This window comes from Hippocampus comes, unplaced genomic scaffold (genome assembly GCF_001891065.2).
Source record: "Hippocampus comes isolate QL1 unplaced genomic scaffold, H_comes_QL1_v1.1 scaffold57, whole genome shotgun sequence".
NCBI classification, from domain to species: Eukaryota; Metazoa; Chordata; class Actinopteri; order Syngnathiformes; family Syngnathidae; genus Hippocampus; species Hippocampus comes.
In genome coordinates, this window is record NW_017805039.1 from 259,079 (window position 1) to 274,133 (window position 15,055).

The 15,055-nt window shown below is 43.8% G+C and overlaps 1 protein-coding gene across 1 annotated transcript; it reads left to right on the forward strand.

Moving 5' to 3' along the window:
- Positions 1-487: 487 nt before the first annotated feature.
- On the forward strand, positions 488-15,055 carry brwd3 (bromodomain and WD repeat domain containing 3). The gene is made up of 40 exons (XM_019864364.1): positions 488-1,166; positions 1,339-1,397; positions 1,509-1,538; positions 1,724-1,783; positions 2,651-2,801; positions 2,921-3,019; positions 3,780-3,940; positions 4,025-4,246; positions 4,338-4,438; positions 4,528-4,598; positions 4,706-4,806; positions 4,884-4,924; positions 5,098-5,202; positions 5,288-5,438; positions 5,534-5,668; positions 5,764-5,892; positions 6,090-6,315; positions 6,408-6,548; positions 6,646-6,823; positions 6,923-7,016; positions 7,124-7,285; positions 7,580-7,653; positions 7,723-7,933; positions 8,066-8,176; positions 8,601-8,708; positions 9,002-9,126; positions 9,208-9,290; positions 9,377-9,488; positions 9,625-9,686; positions 10,118-10,273; positions 10,347-10,467; positions 10,535-10,660; positions 10,873-10,945; positions 11,036-11,089; positions 11,203-11,340; positions 11,462-11,614; positions 11,694-11,851; positions 12,144-12,232; positions 12,625-12,768; positions 13,228-15,055. The coding sequence occupies exons 1-40, from the start codon at positions 1,133-1,135 to the stop codon at positions 14,019-14,021; spliced, it is 5,343 nt and encodes a 1,780-aa protein (XP_019719923.1). The 5' UTR covers positions 488-1,132; the 3' UTR covers positions 14,022-15,055.

Sequence of the window (15,055 nt, forward strand, 5' to 3'; positions counted from 1 at the left end):
TCCAGCAAAACTTCTGTAAAAAGTGTACTGTACACCGGTATTTGGCAACATGAGATTAGTTTAGCGATTAGCATTGGTTTATCGTGCTCTGTCTGTCGGTGTTGCTACTCCTCATTTACCTTTAGTGATAACAATGCTTATTAGAAATGTATCTTATTTTACGCCATGGAGGCGAGGATTACAGTACTTCCTTACAGGAGAGGATTTGCACTGTAGGAAGATATTTAGCCACATCAGCTAGCAAGTGCAGTTTGTATCTTGTGCCTCGGTGTGACGCATGTTAGTGCCAAGTTTTTCAGTTCACAAGCAGAAGCTCGGAGCTGACTGGTGTGCATGACCTGTCACGAGAAGCATGCCACTTCTGATTGGTGAGCTTGGTAGGAGACTGCGTTTATGTGTGAGATAGTTGATACAACGATTCTGGGTCAGTGAGGAGCACTGCAAAAAAAACCAAAAAAAAACTGAAGCTTTGAAGATCATGTGATCATATTGTCTGGAATGACAATTTCAACAAAAAAAGATACATTGTTCAGCCCTAGCTATATCTTACAGCCATCCATTTTCGACAACTTATTCGCTATTATATTTGAAAACTCTTATCCTTATTATTGTAAGGGTTAAGAGAACAAGGTATTTTGCGAATTACATATTTATTAGTTAACACGTTATTTTATTCAATTTTTTTTTAATAATCGGCTAATTAATCGGGCATCTGATTTTTTTTTTTTTTAATATTGGCATTGGCCTCAAAAAACGAATGTCGTATCCTAGTAAAAAGCCAGTTAAACCCCAAACATGCACGTGCAAGACACACACACTAGATCACGGTGCTGCCAGAGCCATAATATATTTTCATACATAAAACAAAGGCTAAATTATATCATAATTTCATATCTTTGATTTATGCACCGACTCGTCATGTTTGTCAAAGGAGCAACAGGTAATGTCGCTTAGCCGTCACTAGAGGGCGCCAGCACAAAGGGCCGGGTGCCCTCCCAGACAGCAACTTTAGAGAGGCCACTCACTAACGTTAGCCTCTTTAGCTACACACCCCAAGCTACTAGCTAGCCCGGCGGCTAACGGGCGAGCCAAAACATCAGGTTGTTTTAATGCCGCCTGTCCCCTTTGAGCCATGGCAGGAACACGGTGTTCACAGGTCGAATGCGGTAAGTGTCACTCACTTGCCCTATCCATTCGGAAACATTTGCCATTTCCCACCGTTTTGCATTTGCGTGTGAGTTAGCGAGCTAAGGAACAGAGCGCGAGCCAAATATGCCTTAGCATTAGCGCGGCTCAACGGTAACAACATATGCTAACATATCGCTCTCTCCCTTCCAGAACTGTATTACCTCATTGCCAGGTTCCTGCAATCTGGACCTTGTCAAAAATCAGCAAAGGTAACTCGACAAGAAACGCATTTACCGATAACGGCAGTGTAGTTTGCCCGAATCAAATTGGCTAGCCAAGCGCTAGCAGCTAACGTTGATTCCGTGTGTGCCCGTTGTTAGATTTTGGTCGAAGAGCTGGAGGAATATGAGGTAGGTTCAACACCAACAATTTGCCTTTCAATGTGTTCTGGATCGCCGATTCTTGCCTGCTATTTAGTCGCTTTGTAAGTCATAGTTAATCTTTTTTTCACCCCCCGGAGTTCCACAGAGAAACGAGTAGTCGCCAACGGAGGCCATTGTCCTCACTGTCTCCTAACAACTTGTTTTAACTTTAGTTGATCCCACAACGATGGACTTGGGACGGAAATAAATATAAACGGAACTTCCAAGATTGGGTGAGTGAATACATTTTATTTATTTTTAATCGTGTTGAAAGTATATTTTTTTTAATCACCAAACTGCCTTGTTGTGAATATTTTTTTCAACGATGCAAACCTGTTGCAGCAGTGCAGTTTGGAACGTTATTTTAATTTTTACATTTATTTTAGTATCGGGCTGCTGATTAATAGCTTCGGCTCGCTCTTGTGTAGGGGGGGAAGTGGGAGGCGAACTCTCTTTTCAGAACCCGGATTGGTGGAGTGTGGCTGTCATTAATGACTCTTAGCCAATCACGTTCAGGCTTTGAAATCGAGAGCCAACCGGAGGAGGAGGGCTGACAATTACTGCCAGCTATCGAAACACTGTTGTTTCTAGGCTAAATTGAGCCTGGGAGAGGACTAGACGTTCTATAAAAAAAACCAACAACAAATACACACCAATAATACATTATGTCACATTTTTGTGATGATGAAATGTATTTGGAAAAAGTAAAGTAAGATTGAAAGTGCAGACAGTACGATGTTATAGTGGTTAGCACGTTTGGCTTCGATTCAAGAGATGCAGTCCTGTTTGTATTACGTCTCTCCCCCCAAGTCACATTGAAAGGCTTCTGTTAACACAATTAAATTCATTAATTTGTGAAACAGTTTTATTTTTTAACTGCAGAGTTAAATTTCAGCACGATCAATTTAAGGCCACACTCATCTGTTTGGATCTGTGTATAACAGCATGTTAATTGTACATGTCGAAATGTGAGCGTGTGTGTGTGTGTGTGTGTGTGTGTGTGTGTGTGTGTGTGTGTGTGTGTGTGCGCGCACGCGCGAGTGTGTGAGTGAGCACGCATATATATATTCAATAAAATTGCTGTCTGTGTCTAATTGCAGGTGATTTTGAATGAGCACATTCCTGCAGACTATCTACTGCGCCTCTGTAAGAGGATAGGCCCGCTCATCGAGAAGGAGATCCCGCCTAGTGTTCCTGGCGTCCAAACGCTTCTGGGCTTGGGAAGACAGTCCTTGCTTCGTACCACCAAAAGTAATCATTCAAATGTTTTTATATTACACAGGCATATGAGCTTGTGAGAGCTTCTTGCTTTTGCATAACATACTCATTAATATAGCATTTTTTCTGTAACCCAAATATGTTTAATTTAGGTTGTAGTCACAAAGTATGCAGTGGCTCAGCTGTTGCTGCACTCCACAGAGGACGCCCACCAGAACCGCCAGTCAACAATGGATATTCTACCAATGTTGGTGTGTATGACCACCCAAACATTGGTTTGAGCTTCTCTCCATGCTTCCATATCACCACAAAACACTTCAGTATTCAGCATTATGTTTTGTTTTGCAGTATGTCCTTTTGGGGATTTGAATAGATTATCTCTTTCAAGAAGACAAACCTTCTTGTTATTAAATCGCCAGAGTTTCTGACATGACATGGAATTATCTGAACGCGCAAATGTGTCTCAGTTCAGTTGAGCAAATGTCTCACATCCTTAATTTGGAACATCAGGATTGTTTTTTCACAAAAATCAGCAACTCTGGAAGATTTGGAGTGTGGAGGAGCATGTTGCATAATAAGAATGTGTTTTGCTGTTTTGGGGATTCATAATATGAGTACTTTTGAAACTGTTGGAAATTTTCACAAGTGAAAAGGAATTCCAAACCTTAAAAACAACTACAAGAGCTTCTTTCACACTGCAAAATGGCACATGGGAGTCTGAAGACTATAGTTGTCATTCTTTTGGCCTTGTCTTTTGAGACCCCGACAGTTGTCACAATTTATGACCATTCTGACCTTAAAAAAACACTTAAAACGTGGACATACAGCAAAATAGTACCCTTCCCCTTGTATGCATACTTGCTACTTTCAACACAACGGTTACTTATTCCTAAAATTATTTGCAATGTATATTGCTATAGATAGTTGCTAGTCTTCATGAAAATAAACATTCCCTTTTTCTACTCTTTTTAAGTGTTGCTACAACTCACTTTCAAATGTCTTTGTTTAAAGTGTCCATCATTGGCGCTCGGCAGACTACTGGCACAGTTCGTTTTGGCCAGGCACTGCCGTCTTCTTCTTACCAACACATGAGGATACACAAACGTATCCTGGGCCACCTATCAGCAGTCTACTGTGTAGCCTTTGACCGCACCGGTCGACGAATATTTACAGTGAGTCATGATTTATGGGCCATTGAGGTCTGTTGTTTCTGGAAATTAGCCGTCTAATCTGATTTCTTATCTTTTGTGTTTTAGGGTTCAGATGACTGCCTTGTGAAAATCTGGGCTACAGATGATGGCCGGCTACTTGCAACACTCCGTGGCCATGCGGCTGAGATCTGTGATATGGCCATCAACTACGAGAACTCTCTCCTCGCCTCGGCAAGCTGTGACAAAATTATCAGAGTTTGGTGCCTGCGGACCTGTGCACCCATCACCGTTCTGCAAGCGCACGCTGCCTCAATCACATCCATTCAGGTGAGTATAATGCACATGCTTGTTAAAACTCAAGAAAAAAATATATTTGTATCCTAACCAACCAATGAAAACGTCTTCCCTTTTCTTTTAGTTCTGCCCTTCAGCCAAGGGTGTGACGCGCTACCTGGCCTCTACAGGTGCAGATGGCATGGTGTGTTTCTGGAAATGGCACTCTGTTAGCATGAAATTCAAGTAAGCATTACAGACAGCTGCCAAACATTGCTGTATTCTACATTTTAAGTTGTTCTTATTGGAAATACGTGTGCACTCACAATCTGCAGTGATCAGCCAGTCAAATTTGTTGAGCGGTCACGTCCTGGGGTGCAGGTCTCAAGTTCCTCCTTCAGTGGTGGTCAGTGTACTCGCCTTAGAAAATTTGACCATCCACACTTCTTCAACGCTGATGTTAGAATTGTGGAAAATGTGTGTGACATTTCATATTGAGACTCTTGTGAATAGGTGGAATGTTCATGGCTACGGGTGGAAGCGACCACATGGTCAGGGTTTACTACCTCGGTACTGAAACCCCTATGAAGCTCTCAGAGTTGGACGCTCATACGGTGAGAAACACCAACGCTACATGATTGTATTGCTAGATCATTGGATGTGTTAACATGTCACCATTCTGGTTTTGTAGGATAAAGTTGCGGTCGTCCAGTTTTGCAATAATAGTGACAGGTAAGATTCTGTTTGTTATTCACATCCACTGCAAGAAAGTTTTGGACACACTTCCTATTAGTGTTGAAGGAGAAACTCTTGAAACCTTTGATTTTGTGCTGAATTAATTTATTCATAGAACTCCAGTGTTTTTTGTTGTTGTTGTTGAGTTTTTAATATGTATATGTGTGCAGCCTCAAGTTTGTGAGTGGCAGTCGCGATGGCACAGCTAGGATTTGGCATTACCAGCAACAAGAGTGGAAGAGCATCACTTTAGACATGGCGGCCAGACTTCCAGGGTAAAAAAAGATGTCTGCGCCCGTGGTGGGATGATGCAACAATTCAACTCAGTGTTCCATGATGCATGCAAACGTTTTCCTGCAGAAGTTCAGTTGTCAATGGAGATGATAAAACCAAGCTGGTGGTGACTATGGTGGCTTGGGACCGCACCGATCACACCGTCATCACAGCCGTGTCAAACTACCATCTTAAAGTGTGGAATACAACGACTGGAGAGCTGCTGCATGTTTTATCTGTGAGTAGTTTTAAGTAGGCATCTCCACTCTGCTGCCCCATGTGACACAAGGGAAAATAAGAATCATGTGATCAAGATCTTGCTCTCTGCTTCAGGGTCATGACGATGAGGTGTTTGTGCTGGAGGCACACCCATTTGACTCGCGCATCATGTTGTCAGCCGGCCATGATGGCAATGTTTACATCTGGGACCTGAGCAAGGGAATGAAGATTCGCAATTTCTTCAACATGGTAATCCAGTAACAATGGTTTGATTATTTATGGGCGATCCCTTTATTGATTATGTTTTCCAGCTCATATTTACCCATATTTACTTTTTTCCCCAGATTGAAGGTCAAGGCCATGGGGCTATTTATGACTGCAAGTTCTCAGCTGATGGTCAGCATTTTGCCTGCACTGACTCACATGGCCATTTGCTCATCTTTGGCTTTGGTTGCAGCACACCATATGAGAAGGTATCTGAATGCATTGTTGCGGCTTTATATATGCAATAAGTTGCGCCATTCATCCCATCAGATAGTTAACACCTTTAAATACCAGTTGTTGCACACAAGGTTCTTAAGTCACAAGAGTTGAATTAGGTTTTAGGTTTCATCAAAGATTCCGCTGCTGTTGTGTAAACAACACAAAATACTGTTTCCATCCCCTCCAGATTCCTGACCAGATGTTTTTTCACACGGACTACCGGCCTCTTATCCGAGACTCAAACAACTATGTCCTGGATGAGCAGACGCAGCAGGCCCCACACCTCATGCCTCCACCTTTCCTAGTGGATGTCGACGGAAATCCGCACCCAACACACTATCAACGCTTGGTACCGGGAAGAGAGAATTGCAAGGACGATCAGCTAATACCTCAACTTGGATACATGGCTAACAGTAATACATGCCCTCTTTTAACAATTCATCAGCCATCCACCATTTAACCTCCGAAAATAAAACTGATAGGATTTGGATTTTGTTCTCCCAAGATGAAGGCGAGTTGGTTGAGCAGGTTCTTGGCCAGCAAACTGCAGAAAATGGAGAAAGTGTTCTGGACAATCTCATCAGACAGTTGCAGAACCATCAGGATGAGCATCACAATGCAGAACTCCAGGCTGATGAAGCAGAGGGTATGTGTTGTTGCTCTCGTTACCAGTATGTGGTTTCTGTTATGAAATTTAACACCTCATGAAATTTGTAAAATACTATCTCAATTGCATTTGGCAGGTGATGCAGTGGAGGTGGTAGCTTCCTCTCCAGATGTGGGTCCTCGCAGGAGTGGGCAGGTGGACGGCATGTGGCAAATGCAACATAATGCTCTGCGCAGTCAAGTGGCAACAGAGAGAGACTTGTTGGCCTGGAGCCGCAGAGTGGTGGTCAATGAATTGCCGCAAGGAGTATTCAAGTAAGACAGCAGAAAGGAATTTCATCAGATTTTTTTATTTTTTTATTCAAAAGAGTGAGAACTGTAACTATGATGAATGAATGTTTTTTTTTTCTTCAGCGTTATGGAGGAAAGCAGACAAGCCAAAAGTGATAGAGAATGTTTTCTGTACAACGCAGAGAGGAGAAAGAAACCAATAATTTGTCCACCCAAGGTGTGTGTACCTACTTCTCCACTATTGTATTTTTACTATAAACACAAAATATCAGTCTCTGTAATATATATTTTTTCTGTTTCATCCTTTCTTTCAATTATTTGTAGGCTGAGACGTTGGCCACACGCCTGCGCTCCTTGCGGCCCACAAAGAAAAAGCAGCAGCGGCATACCTACGACACCCGCTCGGCTCAAGTCCGCCGTCCACGGAACCGGAGCGGTCACGAACGTACTTCGAACAGCCATGCCGACTCCGAGAGTGAAAGAGAAGTTAGTCCTCTTTCTTGCATCCCCCCCCTTTCCAAAAAAAGGATGTCAATTTCTAATATTTATAAAGTAATATACCTCAAAACAATGCCAAGAGTAAATTTCATTGTGCATTGGTTTCACCTAACAAAGGGAAAGGAAATCTGCGAAATCGAAATAACTTGTTCCAATCTTTCGCCATGATTAAATGAAAATTATTTTCTGGAGGACCATTCCTAACTCTCAAAGTCAATCTTTAGTCTGTCATTTTCTGATGCTTAACCCTGTTATTATTTATGTTTGTGTTTTTTTTACCAGGGAGCTGAGCAGGGGGGGGCCAGCAGTGCGTCCTCTGACAGTGAAGCTCAGTGGCAGAGTGAGAGCAGCTCCAGGTGAGCGCCTTTTGACGGAAGCTGCTTCATTTCACTACCGCAGACTTAACACCCATCCTTCACTTCCAGTGATTCCTCCAGTGAGTACTCTGATTGGACCGCCGATGCTGGGATAAACCTCCAACCCCCAAAGCGATCCACCAGGAGGCCTGTCCAGCCCTCTGGTTACAGCAGCTCTGAGGAGGAGGAAGAGGAGGAGGAGGAAGGTCATGAGAATGCAAAGGAGGAAAAGACAAAGGAAAGTAAAGAAAAGAAGAAAAAGCCCAAAGAGACCAAACAAGTGAGTTGCGCCTGCCTGCAGCATCTGTTGCCACATTGCAAACTTATTTGTGGAGAACTTTGCTTGATCTCTGTCCAGTATCAATGTTCTTTTTCTTGCATGTATCGCTCTTCACTCTGTTTATGTTCTCAGAAACCCACAACCTCACTGGGAGGACTTGATGCATTGGCGTGGCTGCCACCCTCATGGATAATGGAGACCATTCCACATCGCTCCCCTTTCGTCCCACAAATGGGAGATGAGGTAGACGCTTGCTCTTTCCTCTAATTGACATTGTACACCAATGGCTCAAGCTCAAAACTCATGCATAATGAAATATTTGATTGACACTGTTTTACTCAGACCGCGACCCTCGTGAGGATAAGCAGATTAGAAAATGGATGGATGGATATTTTACTAAGTCTAATAAAAAAAAAAAAAGTTAAACGTTGACAGTGATATACCAGCAATGCAATGTATATCTGGTGTTTATATGTAATGTTTGTGTATGATTGTTTGTTAACCCCCGCTGGACAAATTTCTCCTTAGGGAGACAAAAAGAAACCTATAAAGAAGCTTCTCATACAAAACCATGCTAAACACACATGAGATCTGCATTCTGCAGTTTGTATATGTTTTCATTTGGTTGACTATATCACTAATGGATCAGGCTTTTGTCTGTCTTCAGCTCATCTACTTCAAACAGGGCCACCAGGCTTATGTCCGGGCGGTCCGTAGGTCCAAAGCCTACAGCATCAACCCTCAGAAACAACCATGGAACAAAATCCAACTCAGGGTAAGGCTTCCCATTGAACTAATATTGTCTTATGAAATAGGGCCTACCTTTTTTTCCACTGACAAAAACATTGCAATAATTGTCATCACTTTGAATTGAAATAGCTCGGCAGATGGGTTCCAGTCATCCATCTGTAGGACCAATCTTGAATATGTATTTATTGTGTTCAACGTGTCAGCAACAATTAATTGACTTAGTCTCGGTTGTGCTCTAGAGAGACACTGGTTTGTATAACCAGTGCTAGTAATTTATTGATCTTGTTTCCTGGTCTATCTGCTTGTGACCCAATACAGGACCAGGAGTCTGTGAAGGTCGTCGGAATTAAGTACGAAGTGGGACCGCCCACTCTCTGCTGCCTAAAACTGGCTTTTTTAGACCCGATCTCAGGAAAGATGACCAATGACTCATTCTCCCTGAAGTGTGTCTTCATATAAAGTCAATTATGAATTTGATTTCCTCGAATCTCTCATTTAATCTCACACTTCGTTTTCCTTCAAAGGTACCATGACATGCCCGATGTCATAGATTTCCTTGTACTGCAGCAGTTCTACAATGAGGCTAAAGACCACAACTGGCAGCCAGGTTAAAGCAGTGTGCAGCTCTCCCTCTTTAGGCTAGTTAATAGACGTGGAGTTGTTGCTGACTTTTTTTCTCATTGCTTACTTCAGGTATGAGATTCCGCAGCATCATCGATGACGCTTGGTGGTTTGGCCTGGTGGAGGACCAGGAGCCATTGCAGTTGGATTATCCAGACAGCCTGTTTCAATGTTTTGCAGTCAAGTAAGTGCCTTTACATGTGTTTTTTTCCCCATCAAAATGTAGTTAATATAGCCCAATTATATTTTCTTTACATTTCAGTCAGATAAATTCTATGTTGTCGTCAGTATGGCCTGGATCAATTCCTTTGTCTCATCAGGTGGGACAATGGTGAGCAGGAGAAATTGAGTCCTTGGGACATGGAACCTATTCCAGAGGAAGGTTAGTAGTATTAAAGCAATTGGGTTTGTCTAATTTTGCCCGTTTTCCAACCATATTGAGCCGAGGCACATATTTTGTGTCCGATGAGTTTCTCAGCACATTACAAAACAAAAATGTCACTAAGAAATAATGATCTCAGCTCAACAAATTTATGTCAGTGTGAAATATGGCCGGAAAATGTTTTGTCTGGAAAGGGTGTTGAAGTTTGTTTGGAACAAATAGCACTGTTTCAGTCCTTTCACATTGCATTTGGCACAGGCGCAGCCCGCCATCGACAAACCCAAGGATGTCCAAATCCGGTCCTTAAGGGCCACTATCCTGCATGTTTTAGATGTTTCCCTCCTCTAACACACCTGAATCAAATGATAAGTTCATCAGCAAGCTCTGCAGAAGCCCCATAACGATCCTGAGCCTTTTTTTCCTGCTCTTAGCTTTATTACCCGACCAGGTGGGTGCCGGCGTGGAGGTGGCAGAGGAGGAGCTCGAAGCTCTGCTCTACAAGCCTCAGGAAGGAGAGTGGGGGGCACACACACGGGATGAGGAGTGCGAGAGAATCATCCATGGCATCGATCAGCTGCTTACACTCGGTAACTAGCAGAAGGTGGTGGATTAATTGTCATGCATGTCAACTATGTTCATGTTTGATCTGTCTTTCCACAGATGTTGCCAAGCCGTTTGCTTCGCCTGTAAATCTTGAAGCGTATCCTCTGTATTGCACGGTGGTGGCCTACCCCACGGACATCAGCACAATCCACAAACGCCTGGAGAACCATTTCTACAGGTCGGGCGTAGCACACACAACCAAACTGATTCAAATGTGGTTGGAATGTTGCATTTTTCTATTCCAGGCGGATCTCCGCTCTGATGTGGGAAGTGCGCTACATTGAACACAATGCCCGCACGTTCAACGAACCCCAGAGCCCGATTGTTTCTGCGGCCAAAGTGGTGACAGACGTTCTCCTCCACTACATCGGGTAACACGTTAACATTAGTTTGCCCCTGCTTGTTTCTCTTTTTTAAAAATATTTATTTTCAGAACATTTAACTGAATTTGGAACGTTCCCTATACCATAGCACACTTGATAGTTTACCGCGGCACATTACTTTGCCGCGGCACATTGATTGGGAATCACTGACTTAATACATCGGACAATGGGGTAACTATGCATCTCTTCCTTGGATACAGAGACCAAAGCTGCACAGACATCTTGAATCTTTATTATAGACTGAAATCTGAGCTCAGCAGTGGAGAAGACGAGGTAAGATGGAGTATTTTACTTATTTTAATCTCCGTTTTTTTTTTGTTGTTGTTTTTGTTTTAAATTTGGGTTTTCTGTGCTCCCCTGCAGGCAAGAGAGGTGGATGTGGACTCTGACACTCCGGGGACATCTTCAGGACATCGGGTGAGGGACACCTGGTCACAGCAATTCATCTTAATCCTTACACAGCCAGGAAGTTTCAAAACGCCATCTCTATTCCTAGAATTTGCCACAGTGCGCTCTTTTCTGTCTTCCAGGAAAGTAACTCAAAGAAGCGCGGGGTGGTTTTGGATGTGAGAGCGTGGCGAGGCCAATGTCGAGAACTGCTGCGTAAAATGATCTCCTCCCACGATTCTCAGCCATTCAGACAGCCGGTTGATCTCTTTGAGTATCCGGTAAAACAATCAGCAAGAAGATCTGGTGTATACAGACAAGCGCTACCTCACATAATGCTCAGAAAGATAACGTCTTATAATATAACACAGTCAGAAAATTGAAGTGCCCTCCTTTGTTCAGGACTACCGAGACATCATTGACACTCCCATGGATCTGGGCACTGTGTCAGAGACGCTGATTGCTGGCAATTACGAGAGCCCAATGGAGTTTGCCAAAGATGTCCGCCTCATTTTCAGCAACTCCAAAGCGTATACACCGAACAAGAAATCCCAGGTATAGCCCTAAAGTTGCTTCCGCCATACATGCTACGCGAAGGCTGCAGTTCTGAATATTCTTGGTTTTCTGTTTTAAGATCTACACAATGACACTCAGCTTGTCGGCCTTTTTTGAAAAAAGCATCATCTCCATCATCTCTGACCACAAGTCGGCCATTCAGAACGAACGGCGGGCTCGTCAAAGAGAAAGTTACAGGAATCGGTTGCACAATGGAGGCAGCTCGCCAACTGTGAGGTACAATGAGTCCCACCACCACCACGCACATACTCTCAGTTCAGTATTGGCAGATTTGTGCTGTGCATTGTACTAAATGTTAACTGCTCTGAGCCGCTGTGGGGGAAAAAATGTGATCAGACTGGACAAACAATGTTGTTGTTTTTTTACTTGCATATTGCAGTTTGGGTCATCTAAAATATTGCAACTTTTCTGATAAACTATTGCATAAAGATTTTCCAGAATGTACCTGTCACAGTTGGGCTCCGATTGAGTTCTCTAAATACCTTGTTTCTTGTTTGCACATGTTCAGCGCTAAAAAGAAGCACAAGACAGACACGGTGTCACAGTCCAAAAAATCCAAGACCTCAGTGAAGAATCACTCTCAGAGACCACATAAAGGTATGAAATTAGTTTGATTCTGTTTATAAACAGGGCAGCATGGTGGGTGAGTGTCAATTATGCCCTCCTCAGGTTCCGGGTTTGAATATCGGCTCCTGCCTTAAGTGTGGAGTGCTTGCGTGTTTCCTCTCAGTCCCCAGGCTTCCTCCTACGTTCCTAAAACATGCATATTAGGTTAAAAAAAAAAAAAAAGACCCTAGATTACAGTACACGTGAGCATGAATCATGATTGGTGCCCGTCATAGGGTGCACTTCGTCTTTCCCCTAAAGGTAGTTCACCTGCAACCATAATGAAGACAGGTATTATTGAAAATGGTTGAATAGGTTTACAAACACAATTGAGGTCAAATGCAATGCATTTCATTGTGCTCATTGACATTGTGTTTCTTTAGCTCAGCAAAGCAGAAGTGTAGCACAGGCGGAGGAGGCCTACGACCTCCAGCCTTCTTCTCCAAGTTCAGGGACAAGCAGTGACAACAGAAACCGTCAGCGGCACCGAGCGAAGCGCACCGCAGCAACTCCGACCAAGAAATCAGGTATCAGACACTTCATTCTTTTGTCCGGGAAACTTAATGAGTGGGTGTTCCGATTGGACCCAGTATCAATCTTAGGCAGAAGAACCAACTCATTTCGTCCCTGGCAGTTTTCTTTTTGCGTTCCGTGTCATTTATACAGTAAACCTGAACTGAGATTGACGAACAACTTGAAGTTTCTGCAGAACAGTGTAAGCAAGAGAATGAGAGTAGGCACTCTGAGTAATAACTGCGGAGGGATGATTTAAAAGTGTGTTTAATTAGTCTAAATATATTTAAAGTGTGCGAAAGTGAGAATTTTTTTTTTTTTTTTTTTTTAATGGTGCCTACATATTTCGGGCGGGTCTGGATCGTATCACCCGTGGTTAACGGGGGTTCGTCATATGGCGGGTGAACACTAGTTGTCTACTGTTGAAGTAGCGTTGTCGTCAACTGTTGACAACGTAGCACTGTGTGTATCAGGACTCCAGCTGCAGCAGAAGAGCGTCCCCGAGCAGCGGCGCGGTGCAGCAGCACCTCAGTCGGACGATGACGAGTCCGGGTCTAACAGCTCCTCGTCCGAGTCGTCCTCCGCGTCGTCGTCGCCGTCGTCTTCTTCCTCCTCCTCCTCCTCCTCCTCGTCATCCAACAGTGACAGCAGCTCGGACTCCGAGGCAGAGAAATACGTGGAGGGTGGAGATCACGATTACAGCAAAGCACCCAGCCTGTCACTGCGGATCTCTTTGAAGGACAAGACAGTCACCTCAGGGAAGCGGAAACACAAAGGCGGGGAGGACACGATGAAGGGTGCTAAGAAAGCACGGGTGCAGCAACCCATAAAGGTTAAGGAGGAAGGGGAGGATGAGGAGGAGGAAGAAGAGGAAGAGGAGGAGGAGGAGGAGGAAGAGGAACAGCAAATACAACCAGGAAATATAAGACCTGAGTTACAGGAGGAGGATGAAGAAGAGGAGGAGGAGGAGTTGGAAGAAGAGGAGGAACCAGATGAAGAGGAGGGGGAGGAGGATAGCACGTCAACAGCGGCGTCAGTCGTAGCTGCCGCCAAAGGCTCAGGAAGCAGCAGCATGTGCAACAAGCCCCATCAGGTGAACACTCGCCAGCAAGGCCGCAGGACAGTCACATACCAGGACGAGTCTGAGGACGACGCTCACAGCTCCAAGGACGACGACCCGGTCAACCTGGGCAGGTCCCGTTCGGGACGGGTTCGGCGCATGACTGAGAAAGCTCGTGTCAGCCACCTCATGGGCTGGGGCCACTGAACCTCAAGAAAACTAGCAACTACACTGCAGGGATTTTTTTTCTTCTTCTTTTTTTTTTTTTGTACAGGTGTGTAAATAATAAATATCTATGTATAGATTACGGTGGGTGCGAGGTGTTTTCTTAAACACAATGGTGCTAACAAATGTTTTGCCAAGGGGATTTTGTCGCTCTGGCCAAAAGCTGCTGGTCATCTTGGCCTTTCTCCCTCCCCGGGACTCATCACCTCGGCCTTACTGCTCCTCTTCCTCTTCATCATGCGCTTCACATTCGACACTAGTCAACTCTGTGCTGCTTGTCTCGTCACTGGCCACCAAAGAAAGGAAGCAGGGATGTGAAAACATGGTGCTTGTTTCTTCCCAATCTCTCCCACTATCTGGAGGACCTTTTAACTAGCTGGGGGTTTTTTCATGAAGACAGGGGATGATTCAGTAATCCAGCTGCCTCACAATTAATTTCCAGAAACTGTAAATACGATGTCTTCCCTTGCTTCCCTTTAATGACATTGATTGTTGTTGTTTTTGGTTTTCGAGTTTATTTTTTAGTTCCAATTTGTTTTTGTCCGCATCCTATTCGTATTTGTACTTTTCCTAAATGGAGGCCATCATGAAGGCTCCCATCAAAGTGACTGTGTATCCCACCGGTCTTTCACAGTGGTAGATTTGTATTCCATTTTACTTGGATTATTGCTGTGTCCTATATTGACCGAAAGGAGGAACGTGACATATTTTGCACATTTTATCTTCTCCATGTGGCAGCTTAGCAGTGGTGAAAGTAGAGAAAGATAATACAGTAGGTTGAAAATTGTAATACGAATGCTTCAGCACCCCATTTTTCATCTCTTGGGATGTACCGGTAGCTAATAATTAGTTGTCATCGAACTGGATTCACAGTGCGTCCACTGTTTTACATTGTGCCATCATGAGTTGGGAAGTCAAATCAGCCAACTCGGAACAAGTTCGTTTTTTTTCCCCCCATTTTAGAGACAACACAGATATGAAGTGCTTTAAGCAGAAGCATGAACTGGTGTCAACAA